The 21882-nt window shown below is 49.8% G+C and overlaps 4 protein-coding genes across 10 annotated transcripts; 3 read left to right on the top strand and 1 right to left on the bottom strand.

The window, feature by feature from the left end:
* The first annotated feature begins 408 nt into the window (after nt 1–408).
* stil (STIL centriolar assembly protein) lies at nt 409–6727 on the top strand. The gene is made up of 15 exons (XM_088313278.1): nt 409–758; nt 1507–1614; nt 2046–2161; nt 2245–2426; nt 2637–2863; nt 2929–3012; nt 3193–3279; nt 3349–3496; nt 3571–3671; nt 4068–4179; nt 4246–4620; nt 4713–4794; nt 4866–5014; nt 5428–5570; nt 6308–6727. Exons 1-15 carry the CDS (start codon nt 679–681, stop codon nt 6663–6665), a joined length of 2352 nt encoding a protein of 783 aa, XP_088169404.1. The 5' UTR covers nt 409–678; the 3' UTR covers nt 6666–6727.
* A 284-nt stretch (nt 6728–7011) lies between these two features.
* LOC148325048 (tetraspanin-33) lies at nt 7012–11425 on the bottom strand. Of its 2 annotated transcripts, none has more exons than XM_088312802.1 (8): nt 10496–11425; nt 9844–9901; nt 9084–9208; nt 8906–8980; nt 8454–8549; nt 8255–8383; nt 7650–7811; nt 7012–7462 (listed from the first exon to the last, which is right to left on the bottom strand). In XM_088312802.1, the coding sequence occupies exons 1-8, from the start codon at nt 10715–10717 to the stop codon at nt 7316–7318; spliced, it is 1014 nt and encodes a 337-aa protein (XP_088168928.1). In that variant the 5' UTR covers nt 10718–11425; the 3' UTR covers nt 7012–7315. The 2 variants fall into 2 exon arrangements, with proteins under 2 accessions (XP_088168928.1, XP_088168929.1); XM_088312803.1 differs by having other exon boundaries at nt 10586–11422.
* reep6 (receptor accessory protein 6) lies at nt 10278–15855 on the top strand. 5 transcript variants are annotated; one of them, XM_088312806.1, is made up of 8 exons: nt 10278–10807; nt 11114–11366; nt 11835–11928; nt 12099–12237; nt 12307–12475; nt 12901–13022; nt 13105–13126; nt 14969–15855. In XM_088312806.1, exons 1-7 carry the CDS (start codon nt 10778–10780, stop codon nt 13117–13119), a joined length of 822 nt encoding a protein of 273 aa, XP_088168932.1. In that variant the 5' UTR covers nt 10278–10777; the 3' UTR covers nt 13120–13126; nt 14969–15855. The 5 variants fall into 5 exon arrangements, with proteins under 5 accessions (XP_088168932.1, XP_088168931.1, XP_088168934.1 ...); XM_088312805.1 differs by having other exon boundaries at nt 15036–15855; XM_088312808.1 differs by having other exon boundaries at nt 15048–15855.
* Nucleotides 15115–21460, top strand: thop1 (thimet oligopeptidase 1). Of its 2 annotated transcripts, XM_088312800.1 has the most exons (15): nt 15115–15137; nt 15947–16037; nt 16798–17010; nt 17754–17902; nt 17992–18099; nt 18184–18286; nt 18591–18748; nt 18838–18973; nt 19043–19185; nt 19295–19518; nt 20099–20300; nt 20504–20690; nt 20759–20887; nt 21025–21161; nt 21256–21460. In XM_088312800.1, the coding sequence occupies exons 2-15, from the start codon at nt 16025–16027 to the stop codon at nt 21415–21417; spliced, it is 2064 nt and encodes a 687-aa protein (XP_088168926.1). In that variant the 5' UTR covers nt 15115–15137; nt 15947–16024; the 3' UTR covers nt 21418–21460. The 2 variants fall into 2 exon arrangements, with proteins under 2 accessions (XP_088168926.1, XP_088168927.1); XM_088312801.1 differs by lacking the exons at nt 15115–15137; nt 15947–16037 and adding an exon at nt 16437–16662.
* Nucleotides 21461–21882: the final 422 nt, after the last annotated feature.

A 21882-nucleotide genomic window follows, 5' to 3' on the forward strand; every position in this document is an offset into this window, starting at 1 on the left:
CTCATTCGAGCTGATTTTCCTCATGTCTTAGATGTTCCCGCAAATTGTTGGGACACATTCTGAAAAATGCAGGTATTATCCTCATAGTAATTAGATCAACTGTGTTCCGATAAGATATTTTTTGTCCAAAGCGAAGTTTTGTTTTGTTGATAAAAGTTTCACTTGACAACACTTGAGCCCTAACGGACGTACAGCAATACAAATAGTTTACATTTACAATAAACGCTGGAAACTTGCAGGAAGTTAATTGGCAAAGATGAAATTTATGGAGTATCGTAGCAGAAAATACAGTAAGTGAGATGCAACGCAAGTCAAATAATTTATGTTCACAATTCAGACAAAGGGGGCGCTGTGAAGATTTCTTCTTTCCACTGCCAAGCTTGCGAAAGCCAAACGGCACGCTATTGGCCAGCAATGCGGCCACAGCGATTCCTATTGGCCGCTCCCGCTTCCGCTTGTTCCGAATGGCCCGCCAGTCGAGTGACAAACGGCGCCATCGTCAAATTGTGTCCGCTCCAGTTTGCCAAAACCAATGAGTGTTCTAGCAAACGGACACGCGGAGTCGAGGCGGACGAGAGCTTACGCTGCCAACTGCTCGCGTTCGCGTTCGCTCGTGACAACGGGGCTTTAATTTTGTAAATATTTTTTGATTCTCTTGTGCCAAAGGGTCCGTCATCGATGAGCTGTCCAGTGAACATCCAAGCTCTGCCGGCAGCTGTTTTCAGCCAGGTCCTCAGCCCCCAAAACGTGAGGGCAAGGTCAGCGAACCTTCCGTTCATTCTTACTTGCAGCCGATGATGATGATAATAATCGTGACTACTTTGAAAAGTAAAGAACACATCTCAAATGTACAACGCGTGCTGCAAACGGCTTAATGTACGTGTAAAAAAAAAAAAGCTGGAAGGAACGATTCCAATTCTATTTCAGCATTCAATAGGTCCGTGTCCGTGTGTATACTGAATAAAAGTGCGAACTTTAATGGCTCGCTTTGTGAAAGAAGTCACATTGGAGGCTCACAGACAGACTGTGGAACCAACAAGTTGAAGTAAAGCAGAGTCCTGATAGCAGTTTGCTATCTAATTGAATTTCTCACACGTGAGAGTCAACCGCGGAAACATTCCATTTAAAAATATAAATACTCGCTTAACCATTGACGGTTTAACTTGATGATTTTATTTTGATTTGGAGTCAGTGGGCGGGGCAGCTCATCACGCGCCTTCGCTCCCCGGACTGCGAAGGAGGTTTTGAAGTCACTGATTTTACAGCTGCTTTTCCCGTCCTGTCGTGGTCGTTGCATGTCACAAAACACATGAGTAGCCCGGAAGTACCTGCAGATGAGATTGAAGTTCGCCAATGTGATGTCGTCATAAATAAAAGTTTGCCATATCCAGATCTTTCAGGCCTTGACAACGAACATTAACAGAATGTTCACACGAGCAAGTGGTTGCGTTCGGCGGAAGAGTGATTCCCAATTTAACAAAACCGTGGCGCATTTTGTCCACGCAGACCAGCCGGAAGGGCCCTCACGACACTCAGCTTCCCCAAATCCAGAACTTGTTTGTGGGATGGTCGCCCTGCTGGAGAGAAGTTCTGCATCCAACTGTGCGCTCGCAGGTAAAACGTAGATTGTTCTTGTCGTCTGGGAGTCGACCCAAGTTGAGAAGTAGCTCAGCGCCAGTGTTGTATCCATTGTTTATGCAAGCCAAAATGTCGCCATGTCAATTTCCAATACTCCTGTCGCTGACTATTTATTTATTTTATTAAATAGGTTTTGCTCAATTCATCTCTTTAAAACAGTGTGTTTTTCTGCATTATGGATGTATATAATATTTAATTTTTTTTTGTGGATGAATATTTTGGAAAAATCCATCAAACACTGAAGCCGCAAAAAATGAAGTGCAAAGCTCCGAGGGATTACCGTTTGTGTGTGTTTATTTATATTAACGTGGAGGTTTTAAATCATTCAAATTCGTCAGGCTCGCTAACCGTGCCTTTCTCTGTGCTGTGCCAAATGAATAAATTTTCAAGCCTTTCTGTGTGTTTAGAACGCCCCGCCTCCTGCTGCGTGCGAAGGCTCTTCGTCTGGCTCAGTGTCACGTGCGCCGATGCAGCACGTCTCACGTCAACGGCTTCTTCCTGGGCTACGTGGCCGTGGATCCAGGTCAGAGCACCCGCGTGGTTTTGTTTTGTGTCGTGCGTGAAGATGAACGGGCATTCTCACAAGTGGCATTCGATGTCCCACAGACGAGGACGGCGTCACCGTGACACTGGACCGCTTCGATCCCGGTCGAGAGCGGGCCGCTGACTCGGGCCGCGTTCCCGCCGCTGCGCTGCCGGGGGATGTCTCGGTTCCTTGTTTGTTCTCTAGTCAGGAGAGCTCCGATGACCTTCTCCAATCGGAGGCTGAGCTGAAGCGCTCCATTTGTGTAAGTCGACGCCCGTTAAACACACACCGGGCGCGGACGGTGCCGTAGGCCAGCATTGCTGTTTTGGTCAACGATGACGAAAATATGTGGTTAACGCCCTCTTTTTTTCCATGGCGATGACGAGCTCAACGTGACGAAAACATGATGTGATGTTTTTTGGGTGACGAGACAGTGAAGGCGCCACGAAACTTTGTTGTGTGCTGGCGTCAGGCGTTGCGGGCTCACGTGAGCGGTCGGCAGCCTTTGGATCTGTGCCAGATGATGAAGGTGAAAGGTCACATCGGCTGCCAGCAGCAGGCAGACGCCGCATCCTTCAGGCTGAGCTGGTCGTCCGTTTGTCCTTCCGTCCGCTTGGACGTCCACGCGGTCCGCCCCGTCCCCATCGTTCCCACTGCGCTGCTCCGGAGTTTGGGCAGCGTGGCTGGCCGCCGGCGAGGGTGAGACCGCTGCTGCTGAGTGCTCGAAGCGCAAGGATATCTAAGGCGTGCGTGTGTGTGTGCAGGTTTGTGACGATGGATCAGAGCAGGAAGTTGTTGCTGCTGCTGGAGTCCGACCCCAAAGCCTCCAAACTGCCGCTGGTTGGCGTGTAAGTGTCACGCACACACACACGTTGAGCTGCCGCCATTCATCGACAACTTCTCGATTAGCCCAATCTTCCGATCCTCCATGCGGCCATGAGGCACCTACTTGCTAATGCACGCGCACTTTGGCAATCCAAGGCAACCCAACACTCGCACGGGTGAATATTTTTCCTGTTCCGGGACAGGTGGCTGAGTGGTGTGAGCCAGGTGTCGAACCCTCACGTGTGCGCCTGGTGTCTGCGGTTCCTTTTTGGCGCCACCCTCCAAGACAGGTTGGTGATGCCACAGGAAACGGAGGCGTGAAAAAGCACCACAGCCACTTTGCGTTGTCTGCTCGTCAGAGTTCTGTCTGAGGACGACGCCTTCCTGCTGGTCATCTTCGCCTCCCCGCACGCGGCCGCCGCCTTCTTCCAGTGCCGACGACGTTCTGCTTCTGCTCAGCTGGACTGCCAGCTGCTGAGCGCCTCACTGTGCGTGACGCTGTACCGGGTAAGTGTGAACACGACCACGAGTCGGCGGTTGTGTGAAATCTCGAAATGTGACACGTGACTGGTGGCCAACAGGGGGCAGCGGCGGAAGGTCAGACTTTGGAGTTTGAGCTGATTCCGGAAGGTCACATGAGGCGAGTCCAAATGTTCCATGATGCTCAAAGCTCCTTCAGCAGGTGACATTCTGGACTTTGGCTTTTACTTGAGTTTATTCCAGTGCCGCAAATTGTTTTATTCTTGCTGAAAAAAAAATTGAGACGCACCGGTTTAGTCTGACTTGATTTTTAGGCTGAGCTGTTTTGAAATCCATTCAGTTGCGAGCCAGAAAACTGCCTGACGGAGCAGCATCCTTTCCAAAAGCAAAATACCCAAAAGACGTCATTCCTCAACTGCAAATGCAGGCGACTAAACCGGGCGGGCGCAGTTTAGTAAATTGGCGGTCCAAATGATATAAAAAAAACAAAAAGGCATTTTTGCTTTCCCCTCATACATTTAAATTGGATTTTTGTGAGGAAACTGAAGTGTTAATGTGTGTGAAGGCGCCCATCCCGAGTCTTCTGTCTTGTCGGCAGCGGCGGTCCACCGAGGGCGGCGGCGGCGTGCGTCGGTGAGCAAGACTCTGGCGTAGAGGACGAAGAGTGGTCCCCGCGACCTTCGCCTCGTCCCCACCTTCCCGCACAGCAGGTCGGTGAGGTCATCGCAAGTCGGCACCGCCTGCCTTCTGCAATTCTCAAACGTTTTTCTTTTCAGGCTCCTCGAGTTCAGCCGGCCGTTCCGGAACTTTCTCTGTTGATGGAAAGCAGCGACGCCGACGCCGACGCCGACTCCGCCTGCCATCCGGACGACAGAGAGCGCGCTCTTCCTCTCCTCCACAGCACCCCCGACCCCCACTCGCCTCGCCGGCCCACCTGCCCGCCGCCGCTCTGCACGCCGGTGGTCCGCACCGCAAACGCGTCCGACCCTCGCGACCCTCATCACTCCTCGCAGGCCAGCGGCCATCTTAGTCCGATTGTGAGCGCCGCGTCGCCCCCCTGGATGGCGCACCCCCCCCAGGTGACGGAATCATGCAATGCCCACCAGTTCCTCTTCCAGCAAGACCGGCAGCTCCGCCTCCTGCAGGCTCAGGTAACAGAAAGTGACGGACGGCGCTTGTTGACACGGCTGAGAAGTCAAAAAGGGTTTTGTGCAAATGATAAAAGATTTAATTTGGTGTCCAGGTCCAGATGCTGCTGGAGGCTCAGGTTGCCCAGCCGACCCACAAGACCAACTGCGCCACCAGCAGCGTCGCTGTGGGAACAGGTCCGACTTGCGTTGAATCATCTGTTGCGGGCTTGATTCGGTTTTTTTGGAACTTTTTGGTTGCATCTCAGGTGCCAGTCTTCTTTGGGGCTCGGAGACTCCGCCGACCCAGGAAGTTGCTCGACCCCTCGCCTCCCACGAAAGTGATTCCGCGAGCCGTGAGCCACCGGTTGAGATGGAGCCGCGCTTCTTTGGCGACCGCACGTGTGACCGCTCTCACGTAGGTGACGCTCGTGTCCTCATTGGCTGGCTGAGTAGCGATGGCGGGTCTTGGCTTCATGCCGGCCTCATCGAGCTATCTGGACTCGTGCAGGCTACCGATGCCGGTCGCCGACACTCGAAAGGATACTCCACCCGAAAATGCTATCTGGTTAACATTGTAAGAGAGAAAATCTGCAAAAATTGGCCAATTTTTCTTTCTCTTTTTTTTTTTTGTCTGGGAGGCGGGTGCCATTTTCTTGTGTTGCTATGGGGACGTGAAAATAATTCTTCAATGGGGAAATAATCCTCATTTGAAAAGGGCTTGCATCTGCAACCCGACCTCGCTTGGTTGCCGTCAGAACGCCGCGTGTCGACAAACGGCGGGCCGATCGGCGGCACGTGACCTCGCTCATGCGTGTATTTCCCCTTCAGACGCGGTCGAGCGGTCGCCTCCAGGAAGCGGACGAGGCGGCGAGGAGGTCCCCGGCGGGCTCGGGCGACCCACCTCAGAGGAAGGGCCGTCATGGCGGTGAAGGGAGCCAAGTGGTCATGAGCGTGATGTCACAGCAGTGCAGGTACGTCGGTCTTGTCATGTGACCGCGGCCCGAAGAGGATGACGACGTCATGATGCTTTCAGTGGCAAACGTTTGCGCCGTTGGACATTTTGGAGTTTGAATTTTGAGTGGGGATGCTTTTGACTCTTTGACTTTTGAGACGTGGCTTTTAGACGTTGCAATTTTGTGTGTTTTGTTGGGCTTTTGTTTAGTACAGTCGTGGGCAAACTACGGCCCGGGGGCCTCATGCGGCCCATTAAACGTTTTAATCAGGCCCGCGAACTTGGAAAAATGAAAGAAATTTTCCCTTTAATTCCCCACTAGGAGGCGCACTCTAAGACATTTTGTTTGGTCATTTTCATTTCTAATGAAAGCATATATTTTCTATCTATATAATAAAAATTGAAAGAAAGTAAAAGATCCTCTTTTGAAGTTTTAGTTGAGCGCAGCCAATCGCAGGAACAGTAAATGATCATTTTTTTCTCTTGACGAGTAGCAGTTACTTCCACAAGTTCCGTCACTGCCAGAAGTGGTTTGATTTCTTTAGTTAGTTGTTGCTCCAAAGATTTTCTTTCTCACTTAAGTGTGAGAAAATGTTGCTTTTTTTGTGTGTTTGACGTTGGGGCATTTCAATTTTGCAAAGTTTGAAATGTGTGCTGTTTGCATTTTGAAGTATTTGACTTTTTGGGTGTTGGACTTGGAGGTTTCTGTTTTTAACTTTGAGATGTTTGACTTTTGTCTGGTTTTGTGTGCGGCAGCGCGACCCTCTCGTCGATTGACCCGGACGGGACGGCCATTTCGCTGGGCTACCTCAAACGCTCGCCACAGGGCCCCACCCCCTCGCCGCTGTCGCCCAGCAACATGTCGGTGGCCACCACAACGTACATGCGACGTCACGGGCTCTTCGCGGGCCCCCCCGAGCTCCTCCCACAAAGTCAGCTGATCCGGGACCTGAGGCCCAAGATGGCGCTGCTCGCCGACAAGATGGCCGCCGCCGACGAGGAGAAGGCGGCCGCCGTCGCTGGCCAGCCGCCGTTTTTGGCGCGGGCGGGGGACGCCTCGGTGGGCAACATCCTGGACCTCAGTCGCCTCAGACAGCTGCCCAAACTCTTCTAACACGTACGTTGCTTTTAATTTGAAAGGCTGCCTTTTGACGCATCCTAATAAAGTGATTTGATTTGAAAGGGAGTGTTGCGGCTCGTCCTTATCGGGCGGTCCTCGTGGGAAGCCGAGCCGAGCTAGTTGTTGAAAAGCGCGAATGTGGTACGTGCACGGAAAGCGGAGGTAATCCAAATGGCCGCCCAAACGCAGCGCGCCATGACAGGTGGCAAGCGTGCATCTTGAAAACGCCGCTATTGGTCGCTTCGATCGTGAGCTGACCTCATCTGTCGAATGCTCAGCTCACTCCCGCTTAACGCTACGCTCAACAACACAAGTTCCCGTCCGATTTATTTACACAAACTTGGTGAAAATATCCCGAATCATTTATGGAACAAAGCGCGTGCTCGTACAACCCAAGACGACGTCTTATTTGATGAAAGATGATGCACATGCTTCATAATATTCATCCTGATACCTCTCCCACGTGTGACCAATTCGGCATTTTTGTTGCAATCCGTCTTCATCGTCCGAAGATTGATCGTTTGTGGACCGACGTTTGCGAAACGAAGCTGTTCAGTGTTGACCCACCGAGTAGCTTTAGTCTGCGTGTGTTTTGCGCTAACCGCTTGCAATCAGCCGTCGCTTGTGGTCAGCACGGCAACGGGCTATTGGTCGTCAAAGTCAGCAAAGGCGGGAAACCACAAGTCGTCTTTCTTCTGCGACGATGCACTTCTGCTCGCTCGCGCCGCCTTGCGACGCTCCACTTTGTTGATCCAACACACTTGAATCCACGCAAGCGACATCATGCAGGCCTGGCGGAAAAAAAGGCACAAAAACAAAAATGGCCTTGAATTCATCAAATCATTTCCTTCAAGTCAAACAATTTGCTGTTTTTTTTATTTTTAGCAGGAACAATACACGCACTTGAAATTTCTTTGATAGCCTTTCTTTTTGCTCCAAAACTAATGACATTTTAGTTGAACATGATTTTTGTTTGACCTGTAAAAGGAGCAGCCCGCCGGCGAGGCCGCCCGCCACTCTGACATTTTGCTTGAGCCACTGCGCGATCTTGTCCAAACATCCGTCCGGGTAGACGTCTTGCTGGGCCCGTGACCGGTCCTGTCGTTGCACCCCAAAGCCGCACATGGTGTTCAGCACCGACTGGCGAGGACACGGCGACGGCAGGTTAGCGCCAAGGACAGGTCAAAGGCCGAAGTTGGTACCCTCGAAAAAATCGGTAGAAGGCAGTGCGACGTTGATTTTTGTCTTTTTGATTTGGAGTCCAGATTTAAACGAGATTGAATGAGCGCGATTCTGCCGGAATGAGTGCAAAGCGACGAGCATTATTCGGATAATTGGGTCTGATTTGTTGGTTCTGTCGCCTGCTGAAGTTGCTCGACAGTTGAAGCGCTCCATGTTCTTGCCGCTCGCTTGGCATCTACGTAGGACTCCCTCTCTCTACTTTCACGCCAAACAAGAAGTCGAAGCGCCCGCCCCGTCTTAAAAAAAAAAACAAAAAACAAACAAAAAAAACCCTCTCTCGCCAGCGGTGTCCTCACTTTTTTGCATTTTCTGGATGCTTCCGGAAGGAGAGAGCGACTGACCTGGTTGCCGGGGACAACGCAACAGGAGAACGGAACTCCGCAGGCCTCCAAGCTGGGATTGGCGTCGGAGCACTCAAAGTAGACGTTCCGGGACCAATCCTGGTATCCCTCCACGCCGCAGCACTCAAACTACACGAGGACAGCGTCGTATGAAAAAAGTCCCGTGCGCGCGGGGCCGCTCCGTCCGGGATGCTCATACCTTCTTCTGGACAAAGTCGATGGCGTTCTCCAAGTCGCGATCCTCCCGATAGCGAATGACGGTTTTCATCATCAGGCGCTCCGTCCGCTCCATCATCTTCGCAACAAAGGTTTTCTCACGTCACCAAAGAAATCGTTGATTTTACATCCTGCCGATTCTGCTCGAAGACACCCTTCGTCCTCGCTAGTTAAACAAGTGAGCGCACGAGTAGAACACTTTTTTTTCCTCCACTCCTGTAAAAGTTTGATTTGTGCACACTAGCGGAAGATTGGCATACAAGCAGCACAAGTACACGAGCAAACTTGTGTGCTCGACGACGTTTGTGTGCTGCTTGGAGCCTACTTCTACTCAACACACACGCTGCATTTGTGGAAAAAAAAAAAAAAGCTGTTATTCTACAAAGTAGCGACCAAGTGGTCACGTGTCCCGCCCAGGAAACGCTGGCGTCCTACCACGTCGGTGAAGAGATATGCAGCAATTCCTGCTGTCAGCTGCAGGAGGAGCAACAGCGCCAGGATGGATGCAAACTACCAAAAAAACAAAAGCAGGAATGAAGTCTTCATGCTGCGAATTCATGACGTGAAGACGTGAAGATGAGGTGTCGTCGTCTTATGATGTGTGACGTCATACCGTCTTGAGCAAGCAGGTAACGTTGCGCAGCGCGCCGAAACATCCGAGGAATGTGATGCAGAAGGTCAAAGAGCCAATCGCCATCAGGAGCAGAGCAGGGTCCAACGTCAAAGTGTCCACAACATCTGAACACACAAATGTCATATTTATATTTGAAGTTTCAGTCGGTAGGACACGCCCCTTTTGAGATGCGTTCCTCCGCTCATGCTAAGCTAGGTCCGGCAATGTCACCGACGAATTCCACGTGTGCGCACAGCAAGAAAAGCAAATCGATTGTTCGGTTATTGACCAAATGTTCTACATTGATCGCACACATTTTGGCATTGACAAAAAAAGGCACTCTTGTGACAAATGAGAGAGTTACAATTTCTTTTCAATGTCCATGCTTTGTCTTTGAAGGGAGACTCGCCCCTCCCATCATAGTCGCCGCCTCGATTCGGCGCTTCGTCGGACAGCGACATCACGCTGGCATATTGTACATCTTCATATCTGCGTCCTCGCCTCTAACATTACAATCACTTCCCGGTGGGGGGGACATCCACTTCCTGTCCAAATTATAATCACTTCCTGAAACATTGCACCGACTTGCTGACTTCCTGGAACGTTACGCTAACTTCTTGTAAGCGTCTCGAGTGTCCTGTGCACTTGGTTGAGATTTACGAATAGCATAGCCGTGGTCATCGGGGACAGGAAATGCAAGTCTGGCACATCTTTTTGGGTGAAGGTCGCTCTTCCCACTTAAGTGCAGGAGAGGTCTCACCTTTCTCTTTGGCGACCTTGGCGTAGATTCCCACCGCAATCAGGACGGCGCTCAACACCTGAACAACAGCAGAACAAAACTCTGGATGACCTGAATCGTCATCATCGTCATCATCATCATCATCATCGTCGTCGTCTTAAAGATCCATGCCCGCCTGCAAGCTGCCCGCTGTCAGCCGTCTTCTGCCTCCTTCGAGTTGACGCGACTTTAGCGTCGCCAAATGTCCGAAATATAACCAGTCGGGGTTCGTGTGCGCATTCTGGCTCTTTTCCGCCTCACCTCGGTATGTGGAGGACCGATGTCATTTTTACGTGCGCAAGGCAAGGACGAGGGCTCGAGACGTTCTCACATGCGTCACTCACGGTGCATTTCATGACGGCTTGCGATTTTCTGCTGCGTCACATTCACACTAACCACCCCCCCCCCTCCCTCCACCATTGCCAGTTGCAGGTGGGCTCTCCCATATTTTGACACATTTTCTTGGCTTGCAAAAGCCTTTCAGACTCTTTTGTGATTAAGAGGCTTCGCGCAAACGTCTTCCCAGTTACGGACAGAAGTAGTCGCAACGTCTCCGACACCTGCTGAACACTTGAAAAAGTCGCTGGCAAAAATCAAATCACGTGTTTGAAGTCTCCAGTCGTCGTTTGCTCACCAACAAGACCCCAGCCCAGCGAGGAAGGCCCTTTGACTGGCGCGTGCCTCTCGTAATCAAGAAAGAAGAACAGGAAACGGTTGTACTGACCCAGAAGATGTAGCAGAAGACAAACAAGAAGTACTTGACACCGCGGTATCCTCGCATGTCAGCCGGACTCGCAGTGCAGACCGAAGTCTCGCTCGGGATCGGCAGGCGTGCGTGTGGTGGCCTGCTCTGCATTCCTGCTCGCAAAACGCCGACTGAACGCCTCCCGGGTGGCACGAGAAGACAGAAAGAAGAATGAACACGAAGCTGCGAGACGAGATGCCTGTGAGTATCTTGAGGGTGTCTGTCTGCATGTGTTCATTCACTCTTTGTCTTTCTTGAAAGGACGGAACAAACCGATTATTTATGCGAATCAATAACATTTGGGATTATGAGGTCGCCTTGAACTAATATTGACGAGGTTGTTTGGTTGTTTGAAGTACACAAGATGTCGCTCTCTTTGTTTTATGTTCAGTTTGAGAGTAAACCTGAACTGAGAGTGGCACTTCACCCAAAGCCTAAGCGTCGCCATGGCAACGTGACATCATCTTTCATTTGGCCCAATGAGTGACCTGCTTTGATCCCCCTCAGACTGCCCCGCCCCCTCGCGTGCAGCAGGTGTTGAGGGCTTTAATCAGGTGCTCTTCATCCTCGGGCACTCGCTCGTCTTCCTCCGCCAACCCCATCGAGGACATCGAGGACATCGAGGACATGGGGCTGCTCAGCTTCCTGTCTGCGGCCAAAGAACGAGCCGAGAAGTTCCTCAACGACAAGAACGTCGTCACGGACTTCCTGGGGAAGGTTGAGGAGAAGACGGGAGTCAAGAAGAAGATCCTCGCCGCTGGTATGCTGTAGTGCTCCGTGCGAGTGTGTGTGTTCGTGTGTGCGTTTGTTGAGGTCCCAAGAGGATTTCCTTAATCCGCTGAAGACGAAGCCACATGGCACCTTGTTGTCTCAGATAATAAGGCGTGCGGATGCTCAGCTAAGATTGCAACTCGAGTTTGGCCCGGTGCCGGAACGAATTCAATGAGTCCACGGAGGAACTTCCAGCGCAAAGTCCACATCACAGAAGCACAGAAGCAGGCCCGGCAAACTCCCGTGCCTACGTCGCGTTCCATGTGGGCGGGGGCCGATGTTGCCGTCAAGGGCAGAGCGTGCACATTGAAAATTGAAAGTCCTAACAAGCTCGTTCCTCACCCGATTTTCATGCGGCGTACTTCATCAACATCCAAACAAATGCAATCAATGACGACGCCCGCACGTGTGCGACCAAGCGACCGTTTTTATCTGGTGTCTTGTGGCCTTCCCTCAGGTGCCGTCTCAGTGACGGGATTCTACCTAGTCTACGGTTACGGCGCCTCCCTCCTCTGCAACCTGATCGGTTTTGTGTACCCGGCGTACTACTCGTGAGTCCCTCCCAAGTTCCTCGATATACTCTAGACTAGAATATGCCATTTAAGCATTTATTTCAGATTCTTGGAATCCCGCTTTGGGTTCATGTGCTAGTCAAGAGACTGAAACCTTCCAGAAGGTTCTCGTGGTCCACATAGTCCTTCGATGACAATTGTGTGTTCAGAGTCAAAGCCATCGAGAGCCCCAGCAAAGAAGACGACACAAAATGGCTGACCTACTGGGTGGTCTACGGAGTCTTCAGTTTGGGGGAGTTCTTCTCAGACATTTTCCTCTACTGGTTCCCCTTCTACTACGCCTTTAAGGTAACTTCCTCGCCTCCAACACTTGAACGTGCGTCACGTTCCTGCTGGTCTTCTTGTCCGTCCCCACAGTGTCTGTTCCTGTTGTGGTGCATGGCCCCCGTGGCCTGGAACGGATCCCAGGTCCTCTATAACCGGGTAGTCCGACCCGTTTTTCTCCGTCACGAAGCCACCGTGGACAACATGGTCAGCGACCTCAGCGGGAAGGCCATGAGCGCGGCCGAGAACCTCACCAGGGAAGGTATTACGGAGGTCTACACTGAAATATGTCACCTAAAACCTAAACATGTTTAGGACTTGCCCCCGGGGAGGTGCGCTCGGGCGACGGCGTTCCATTTTCTGTCACCCAAAAATATCCCCAGGCTTTTGTTTAGAAACACGAAAAGGTTTGTACGGTTCGAGTTAGAAAGTCGTTCCACGTCAGTGAAGGTCCGTTTTGTCCAGAACAGACCACGTCCACTTCTGAATCACTTTTCCTTGTCCGTGCATGAACTGGCCTGTTCCCATCTTGTTCTCGCTTAACTGTTGCACCCAGGTCTAGACCTGCCTGGACTTCTGGATTCTGCTGTCCACTTGTCCTCCAGACCAGTACAGACTTGTCTCAACCAGTTTAGGATCCTTCCGATCAGTCCTCATTGGCTCTCCGTCCTGCTGTGTTCTGTTCAGTTTTGTCCACCCTGGTTAAAAACAAAGCCGTGGTGTCACCCGAAGCAAAAAGTCTGCCAAGTGTGACTGGAGAAAGTTCTGCGAGAAGAAAAAAAATCTCTTCTCCGAGCGAAGAGAAAGAGGTATGTTCCGTCCAAAGTCCAACACTTCAAAATCCACGAGGGACATCTTTTAGCTCCGTTAACATCATCAAACCCCCTTCAGCCTTTCCTGGGTTAACGAGCAGGTAAGCCAGCAGTTAGCATGCTAGCATGTTGCTCCACTTTCTCCCCCTCAATGACCCTTTCAGAATAACAAGTCCCACAACCTCATTATCCTAGCCCCGCCCCTTGCCCTGCCCCTTTTTGACTGTCCACGACGGAGGTAATTTAGCAACTCATTTGAAATTTCGCAATTGCAACTCATTCTGTCCTTGCTGTGTGTTAGCATAGCAAGTGTTAGCATGTTAGCATTTGAGCATTTCTCTTTCAAAATGGTACCTGACCACACGTTACAAAGGTGAATCCCCAATGAGATGCCTATTTGTTTTTTTTTGAAAAAATTCTCCAAAAAAATCCAGCCTGGGTCGAGTTCTTGTTTAAGACCTCTACTTAGGAGGCTGTCTTTCTTGATGCAAACGTAAGCTTTGTTCGTAGGATAGCATTTGAGTTATTCATTTTTAAAGGAGAATTAAATCCGAGATGTTCTTTATCTGCTGCCGTTTACTCCAATCTACAAAGGAATTATTTTTTAAAACATCACATGGGCTCGCTTTTGGAGGAACATTTTTGACTAAAACGCCGAGCTGCACATCGTCTCTGTGGCGTCGAATCCCGGCTAACTCCAACGGCCGCTCGCTGTTCACGTTCAAGTTGTTCTCGTATCGCACCTGCCGCTGACGCCCGCATCAACACAACAACAACAAAAATGTTTTTGGCTTAATTTATTACACAGACATGAATTCAAATGTATAATAATTACATTTCTTTTTCAAAGACAGCTTTGTCATCGAAAATGGATGTGCAGGCTTCCCTTTGCAGCTGACACAATTGCAGTCTGTACCGAAACGTTCATTGTGAACAAAAAAGGCGCAGCATTTTCAATTCAGTCCATTTTGCCTTTTGAATTTGAACTTGTAGCATTGTAATGTTTGTGTACTCAGCTTGGCGCGTGAGCACCAAGAGAAGGCGTGGCCTGGTCCAAAGGAGGAGGAGCTTCATGTTGGACTTCTTTTTCTTTCTGGTGTTTTCCGTCTTGCTCGCAAGTCAACCATACATGAAAATGTTCTTTTCATCACTTAAGTCAGTTCAAATGCACTTTATTAGTAATCATAGAAGACTTTATGATCTTTATCACGATGCGGATGAAACTTTGACCATTTTTTTTTTACAAGACAGTTTTGTAGATTTTCTTTTCTTTTGGAACATAAATAATATAAAAATTGGCTCCCAAACTAACTTTTGCCCCCTCAGTTGAATTCATTGAACAAATGTCACTCTTCTAGTAAAGTGAGGTGGAAATGTTGCTTATTTAGTTTTTTTTAATTTGTATAATTTCTTGAATTTTTATTGTATTTTATATCAAGTCATTGTTAGTAGTATAGTAAAAATAATATCTTATTTATATCTTTTTATTGCATCTATTACAGCTGTAGTTTGTTACGTTTGTGAATTTCTCACCCTAATAACAACAATAGTATTATTAATAATAAAGTTATTCTTCAATGAAACACACATTTTAATGGTATTTGTCACTTTACCATAACTCAATGATGTCAAATTAATAAAGAATATGTACATTTTCCATACCTTAAAAATCAAACTATTCAAGAATTGGTTTATTTAAACGTAACAAAATAAGCTACTTTACGTATGCATGGAATATTAATTAGGGAATTAATGATAATTCATTATAAACGATGAACTTGAAATAAGTCGCAAGGATTTCATTATGACAAATGAACCTTGTGAGAGTGATTCATTTTTAGCAGAAAAAGTCGTTTTAGGTTATTTTTTTAGTCTTTCGCCTTCTCCAGAGTGTCACGTGATGGTGTCTTGTGACTCGTCTTTATCAGCTGATGTTCCATGAGGGCGTGACTTACCTGTCAAAAAATGACAGGCAAGCCACGCCCCCAGCTGTCCATTCACTTTTCCAAGATGCTGCTCCAGGTGGTCGAGAGGATGAAGGCTCCCTCGTCGCTGCCTCGCTTGCGGATCTCAATGGCCTCCCTGATCCAGCGCTGATGTTTGTTCTCTTCGGTGCGGATGACCCTGGCCTTCTCCCAGTCCATGATCTGCTTTTCTCTTTTGCGGTGGTCGGTGATGCCTGATTTGTAATGTTCTTGTTGTGCTTGTTCTTTTATTGCTCTTGTTTATCTTTTTGCCGTCTCCCTCGCACACTCGGTCTTGTGTTCTTTCTTCCTTGTGTTTAAACTCCTTCTTGACTCCCCAATGTATGCTTTATTGCATGATTTGCACGGAATTTCGTAAATGGAGTTACATTTGTTTTCCGGGTGCATTTTGTCTTTTGGGTGTTCCAGTATTTGGCGGAGAGTTGTGTGTGGTTTGACTGGTGTGTTAATATTGTATTTTCTCATTGCTCTTTGGATACGTTCCGGAACGTACGGCAAACATTCCTCTGTGATCTTGTTTGTTTGTTTTTTCTTTGTCTGCTATAAATGAATCAGTCAAAATATAAAGAATAATAAGACAAAATGAACTTAATACAAATAAAAAAAACATTGATAGACATTGTAAAAAAAAATAAAAATACACGTACAAGTTACACTCTACTAGAATTTCTATACCGGAAACGGCCCTCGTTTCTTTTCCGATACAGCGTATAAAATAAGAGCACATGTGATTTGTAATTTCAGTCCAAATGTTTCGTGAGCGATTGTAAACATTTTTGAAAATATCAAGTGGATTGAGAAAAATACAGCGTCGACTGTCATGTCCTTAAATGACGACACAAGTACACATTTCGTCAGTGTGTCATCAAGACGCTAAGTTTGTATTTGAAATCCGTAACCGGATGTTCTTGGCGTCCTTTTCCGGGCACTTGGTAGCCGCTCTCCAGTGGCACAAAAGGACCACGCGCGTCTCGCGACTGGCGATTGGTGAGCGAACTGTGGAAAGACGTCAACATGAGCCCCACAGGTGAGCACAAAAGCGAAAAGGTTTTATATTTTATGCGAAGATTGTCGAGAGCGAAGCGAACACGACTGCTCTTCGCTGGTTAGCTAGCCGGCTTAGCTGGTTGGCTGGCTGGTGCGCAACCCGATCATGCTAGCAGCTTCGCTCACTTCATCCCCGAAGCAAACGGCCTCTCTGACATTTGACATAATCTGAACCGCCCCGCAGTCAGTCAGCGAAATACCTTTTCAATATCTCACAGGAGCTGATTAAGGCTCGCTCGTGTATGGTTTCGTCAGTAACGGTTAATAAAAATGATCATTAATTAAAAAATAACTTCTTGGATTTCAGTCATATTTTCCATCAGGTATTGAGGATTTTAAAATTGTCGCCTTTCATACTAATGGCAATCCTGAATTGCTTGGGCAAATGTGATTTTGATGTCATATTGGACCTTTGAGCGAGAAGAGGATGATGAAAATATACCCAGAAAACAGTTGTGCCAGTCATCAGTTCCTGATTTATGACAGCTTCCTGTCTAAGCAGGAAATGAGTATGTGTAAATTCATTTGAGTATAAAACAGCCCCAAGAGGGTTTCTGAACATTCAAGCAACATTCAGCCGACCACTGAGTCCTTAACGGGCAAAGGTAACGTAAACGTACACACGCTCGCCGTTTTGGAGCGGCCGGAGATGGAGCTGGAGCGCCGTCATCAGACATGGATACATACGTCACCAAACGGGTTAACTTGTTTGATGACCTCATTTCCATCCTGCCTTTCAGGTGAGGCGGCATTGGGAAGCGGCGGCGGCGGCGGCATGTGCCCGGTAAACCGCCTGCGATGGGATCTGAACGCCGAGCAGATCTGCCAGATGGCCGACAGGCTCATGGCCAACACTAAGAAGGTTTACGATGCCGTGGGCGCTCTGGACCTGGACGCCGTCACCTTCCAGAACACCATAAAGGCACTGGCCGACGTGGAGGTGGACTACACGGGTTTGTGTCTGCAACTCATCCGTCATTAAATTGAGCCGTTGAACTTTGGTGGTCAATAACTCCGAATTTCAGCCTCACAACCATTTCTGTCATCCGCCTTTGAAGTTAATCAAAATTTGGGTTGCAACTCACCATTATTTAATTTTATTGAAGAATCCAGATTTGTTTGTTTCTTTATTTGAAGGAAATCAAAGTATGTTTGCTGGTGAGAGGCTGACGTTCTGAGAATTTAAGTTGTAATCACATTTTAATTTCAACAAAATAATCTGATGATTGTGATGGCATTTTATAGAATGTATATTTCTCTTCCTCCAATTCATCGGCGACTCCCTAAATGTGCCGCTTTGGTGTCGGCTCGCGTTGCATTTTGCGCTCGGCGCGCATCCAGAAACCTCTGAGCGCTGCGTCCATGTAAACGCGTCGAATGCTCCTTTTGTTTGTCCGCCGTTGTTGAGGCGCGCAGGAACGCCGAGTCGGCGTTTGCCCTCCAAAGATGGCCGACGTCAGCGCTTTGGGCCAAAACAAAAAAAAGCGTCTGGAATACGTTTGCCGCCGCGTCGTCAAGTTATGGCATCCAAAAAGCAAGAAATCTCGGGCTCATTTTCCCCCGATGGGCTTCCGAAGGCTCCTGTTTTGGGGGAAGGTCAAAGGTCAACCGGGGACGGCCAGGGTTTGCCTCTTCTCAGTTAGCCTGTTGGATGCTAATGCGGCTAACGAGCGCCTTCTCCTTCGTTGTCCTCCAGTGCAGCGAAACGCGCTGGACTTCCCTCAGCACGTCTCTCCCTGCAAGGACGTGCGAGCGGCCAGCACTCAAGCCGACAAACGTTTGTCCGAGTTCGATGTGGAGATGAGCATGAGGGAGGACGTCTACCTGAGGATTGTCGCTTTGCAGGTCGCCGTGAGCCGTCGTGTTTGATGAGGTTGCGTTGAAAACCGTTCCCCGCCGCCTTGATGGCAACGTGTGTGTGTGCGTGTGCGCAGAAGAAGCTGGAGGGCAGCACCCTGCCGGCCGAGTCGCGGCGCTACATGGAGCGCCTTCTCAAGTTGGGCCAGAGGAACGGCCTCCACCTTCCCAAAGACACACAAGAGGTTCGAGTGCCGCCGCCCGGCAAACGCCTCAACGTCATGCTTCAACTTGTGTGTGTGCGCGCGTGCACGTGCGTGTGCATGTAGGAGATCAAGAGCATCAAGAAGACATTGAGCAACTTGTGCATCGACTTCAACAAGAACTTGAACGAGGACACCACCAGTCTGACCTTCAGCAGGGACCAACTTGGTGGGCGTCGCCTTTGCCTCCTCCTTCTTTTTCTTTTCCTCCGCTTTTGTTTTCTTCAACTTTTCGGACTTCTTTTTCATCTTCCTCTCCCTCCTTTGTGTTCCAATTTTTTCTTTTTCCTCATCCTGTTCTTCCTTACCTCTCCTTCTTTTTCTTCACCTTCTCCGACTTGATCTTCTTTTTCCTCCTCTTTCTTTTTGTTTCTCTTTTTTTTTTTTTTCTTCAACTTTTGTGACTTCTTCCTCCTTCTGCGTTTTTGTTTTTCTTCATTTTCTCCATTGTCCCGTTCCTCCTCCTCCTGCAGGCGGCCTGCCGGAAGACTTCCTGAGCTCGCTGGACAAAGATGGAGAGAAACTGAAGGTCACGCTCAAGTATCCTCACTACTTCCCCACCATGAAGAAATGTTCTGTGCCCGAAACCCGAAGGACGCTGGAGGAGGCCTTCAACTCGCGCTGCAAGGAGGTGACCTCCCCGCTCCTCACCACGTTTCTCCTCGCGCTTTCGCCTTTTCCCGCTCCTCCTCGCGTGACGCCGGCGCTTCGTCTTCGCAGGAGAACTCGGTGATGCTGAAGCAGATGGTGGAACTTCGAGCTCGGAAGAGCTCTCTCCTCGGCTTCGGCACGCACGCCGATTTCGTGCTGGAGATGAACATGGCCAAGTCCGCCAAGCAGGTGGCCGCCTTCCTTGGTGAGCAGCGACGGCATCGCACGTCCTTCTCCGTCTTGTTTGGATCTTGAGTCCCGTCGCTCTCCTCAGAGGATCTTTCCCGCAAGCTGAAACCGCTGGGAGACGCCGAGCGCGCGGTCATCCTCAAGTTGAAGGAGGAGGAGTGCCGCAAGCGAGCGTTGCCCTTCGACGGGCAACTTCACGCCTGGGACACGCGCTACTTCATGACGCAGGTGACCAAAAAGACTTTCGGGACTCACCGCCAGACCGCGACTGCCACCGCGCACGACTTCAAAGGCTGACCTGAGGTGACCTCAAGTTGCTCATTTCTTTTTTTTCCAGGTGGAGGAGAGCCAGTACGCCGTGGACCAGAACCTCCTGAAGGAGTACTTCCCCATGGACGTGGTGACCCGAGGTCTCCTGGACATCTACCAGGAGCTTCTGGGTCTAACGTTTGAGCTGCTGGACGGCGCCCCCGTGTGGCACCCTGACGTCAAGGTCTACTCTGTGAAGGACCTCAGCCAGGGCCAGGTGGTGGGACAGTTCTACCTGGACCTGTACCCCAGGTAAGCAGAGCTGCCACCGTCTGCGATGGACAAACCGAAGGCCCAATAAGAGGAGCGAGAAAAGAGAAGAGAAACATTTTGCGTAAAACTCTCCGATTCTCAAGCGCGCATGTTTCTGTGTAGTCACGCCACTGAGGTCAAAGTGCCCCGGCGCCATCCAATTGCTTGCTCCGAGCCACTTCTTGCAACTTTTTAAATCCGCGCATCCCATCGGAGACGTTTGACATTTTGCTTTGTGAGTCAATTTCCGACTGTCATTACACAAAAATTTAATATTTTCTCAACTGACTTCGCGCTTGGTCTTTGAAGCGGATATGGTCGCACTTTTCTGACTTATAATTCAAAGTCATTTGATCACATTTCAGAAGTGCGCTCGCATCAAACTGGCAGCCCTTTGCATTTATCATGACCGAAAAAGTGACGTTCGGAATCAAAAAAGTTTGGTGGCCCCGGCCGCTCGTGGTTGCATCCCTTTGAATTTAGAGCATCTTAAGGGCATGTTTAAAGCGCGTGCGTGCGTGTGTGTGTGTGTGTGTGTGTGTGTGTGTGTGTGTGTGTGTGTGTGTTGTGGCCCCCTCAGGGAGGGCAAGTACGGCCATGCGGCGTGTTTCGGACTCCAGCCCGGCTGTCTGCTGGCCGACGGGCGCCGTCAGATGTCGGTGGCCGCCATGGTGGCCAACTTCAGCAAGGCCACGGCCACGGCGCCGTCGCTGCTGCAACACGACGAGGTGGAGACGTACTTCCACGAGTTTGGACACGTCATGCATCAGCTCTGTGCGCAGGTCAGCGCGAGCCACGCCGACCACTTAGTCAGACGGCAAATTTAATCAACTTAGAGTTGATATTTAGGGGAGAAACGGTTGCCTTTTCTTATTCTTCCGCATTCCAAAATCAAACCAGTGATGATTTTCAAACGATTTCCACCACAAATATTGTCCAGTTCTTTCCTTCGTCCAACAAAGACGCGCGTGTTTGCGTTTTGTAGGCCGACTATGCCATGTTCAGCGGCACCCACGTGGAGCGAGACTTTGTCGAGGCGCCGTCTCAGATGTTGGAGAACTGGGTGTGGGAGAAGGAACCTCTGCGCAGGATGTCCCGACACTACCAGACGCAGCAGCCCATCCCTGAGCAGCTCCTCGACAAACTCATCCGGTCTCGCCTCGCCAACACGGGTCAGTCCGCCGCCATCGCCCGCCTGCACGCACGCACGCACACGCTTGATGACATCACCTGCGCGCAGGACTCTTCAACCTGAGGCAGATTGTTCTGGCCAAGGTGGATCAGGCGCTGCACACCCGCAGCGGCCTGGACCCCGCCAATGAGTATGCGCGACTCTGCCGGGAAGTGCTCGGAATTCCCGCTTCGCCCGGTGAGCGTTTCAATTCCTCCGGGAGCGGCTCGCTGAGTCGAATTGCGTTGCGTTCATCTTGCGACGAAAAGAAAACTTGAAACAAATTGTATATCGTGACTTCATGCTGCTTTTATTGAGTTGTTCTCTGTCCTCAGGCACCAACATGCCGGCAACGTTTGGCCATTTATCCGACGGCTATGACGCGCAATATTACGGCTACCTGTGGAGCGAGGTGTTCTCCATGGACATGTTCTTCGCTCGCTTCAAGCAGGAAGGAATCATGAACCCCAAGGTGAGCAGCACAAATCGCAAAGAGGAATATGGAGCAGGTTGACGGACACGCATCGTTGCGAGCGCTTTGTGACGCCGTTTGTCTTTGCGCGCAGGTGGGTCTGGACTACAGGAAGTGCATCCTCGGTCCCGGCGGCTCGGTGGACGCGTCGGAGATGTTGAAAAAGTTCCTCGGGCGCGAACCCAAGCAAGAAGCTTTCCTGATCAGCAAAGGGCTGCCGCTGAACCTGGAACCCGGAACGCCGTGCCCGTGCTGAGCGACTCGTCGACGTCTGCAAATAAATCATTAAAAAAAAAACAGCACTTCCCGTCTGTACATTTTTGTCTCTTTTCCGCTTGTCCGCCCTCCCCAAACTTTTGGAAGCAGTTGAAGTTAATTATTGGCGGACGCGGCAGCCAAGTGTCACAACAGGAGCGCCACGTCCACCCGACAAAACATTTCTTTCAACGAGAAGACGACAATGGCCAACGGGAGACATTTGTCTTCTTGGTAGTAGAAATGTGACAACTTGTGAGCGTCACTTTCCTTTGTGGGGCACTCGAGCAGACACATTTTGAGATTTCTTCTGCGTTCTATTTTGAAATGTCACATCAGATTTTGATGAAAGTACCTTGGTTGGATACCTGGGGTGGCCTAGTGTGCCTCGGCATTAGTCTGGTTGCGGGATAATGAAAACTTAATTTTTAATGAATTTTTATGAACTCAGTTGTAATATCAGCCA

Source organism: Idiotropiscis lumnitzeri, chromosome 13 (assembly GCF_059441095.1).
Source record: "Idiotropiscis lumnitzeri isolate Australia: NSW breed Sydney's pygmy pipehorse chromosome 13, RoL_Ilum_1.0, whole genome shotgun sequence".
NCBI lineage: Eukaryota > Metazoa > Chordata > Actinopteri > Syngnathiformes > Syngnathidae > Idiotropiscis > Idiotropiscis lumnitzeri.

Coding starts and splice junctions, on each gene's coding strand:
- stil (XM_088313278.1), top strand. CDS start 679: ATGAGCTGTCCAGTGAACATCCAAGCTCTGCCGGCAGCTGTTTTCAGC. Junction 2,427..2,636: donor AGCTGAAGCGCTCCATTTGT/GTAAGTCGACGC, acceptor TGCTGGCGTCAG/GCGTTGCGGGCTCACGTGAG. Junction 3,672..4,067: donor GCTCAAAGCTCCTTCAGCAG/GTGACATTCTGG, acceptor TCTTGTCGGCAG/CGGCGGTCCACCGAGGGCGG.
- LOC148325048 (XM_088312802.1), bottom strand. CDS start 10,717: ATGCAGAGCAGGCCACCACACGCACGCCTGCCGATCCCGAGCGAGACT. Junction 8,981..9,083: donor TTACCTGCTTGCTCAAGACG/GTATGACGTCAC, acceptor TTTTTTTGGTAG/TTTGCATCCATCCTGGCGCT. Junction 8,384..8,453: donor TCGACTTTGTCCAGAAGAAG/GTATGAGCATCC, acceptor GTCCTCGTGTAG/TTTGAGTGCTGCGGCGTGGA.
- reep6 (XM_088312806.1), top strand. CDS start 10,778: ATGAACACGAAGCTGCGAGACGAGATGCCT. Junction 11,929..12,098: donor GTGTACCCGGCGTACTACTC/GTGAGTCCCTCC, acceptor TTGTGTGTTCAG/AGTCAAAGCCATCGAGAGCC. Junction 12,476..12,900: donor CGAGAACCTCACCAGGGAAG/GTATTACGGAGG, acceptor TGTTCTGTTCAG/TTTTGTCCACCCTGGTTAAA.
- thop1 (XM_088312800.1), top strand. Junction 18,287..18,590: donor CTTCAGCAGGGACCAACTTG/GTGGGCGTCGCC, acceptor CTCCTCCTGCAG/GCGGCCTGCCGGAAGACTTC. Junction 21,162..21,255: donor AAGGAATCATGAACCCCAAG/GTGAGCAGCACA, acceptor CTTTGCGCGCAG/GTGGGTCTGGACTACAGGAA.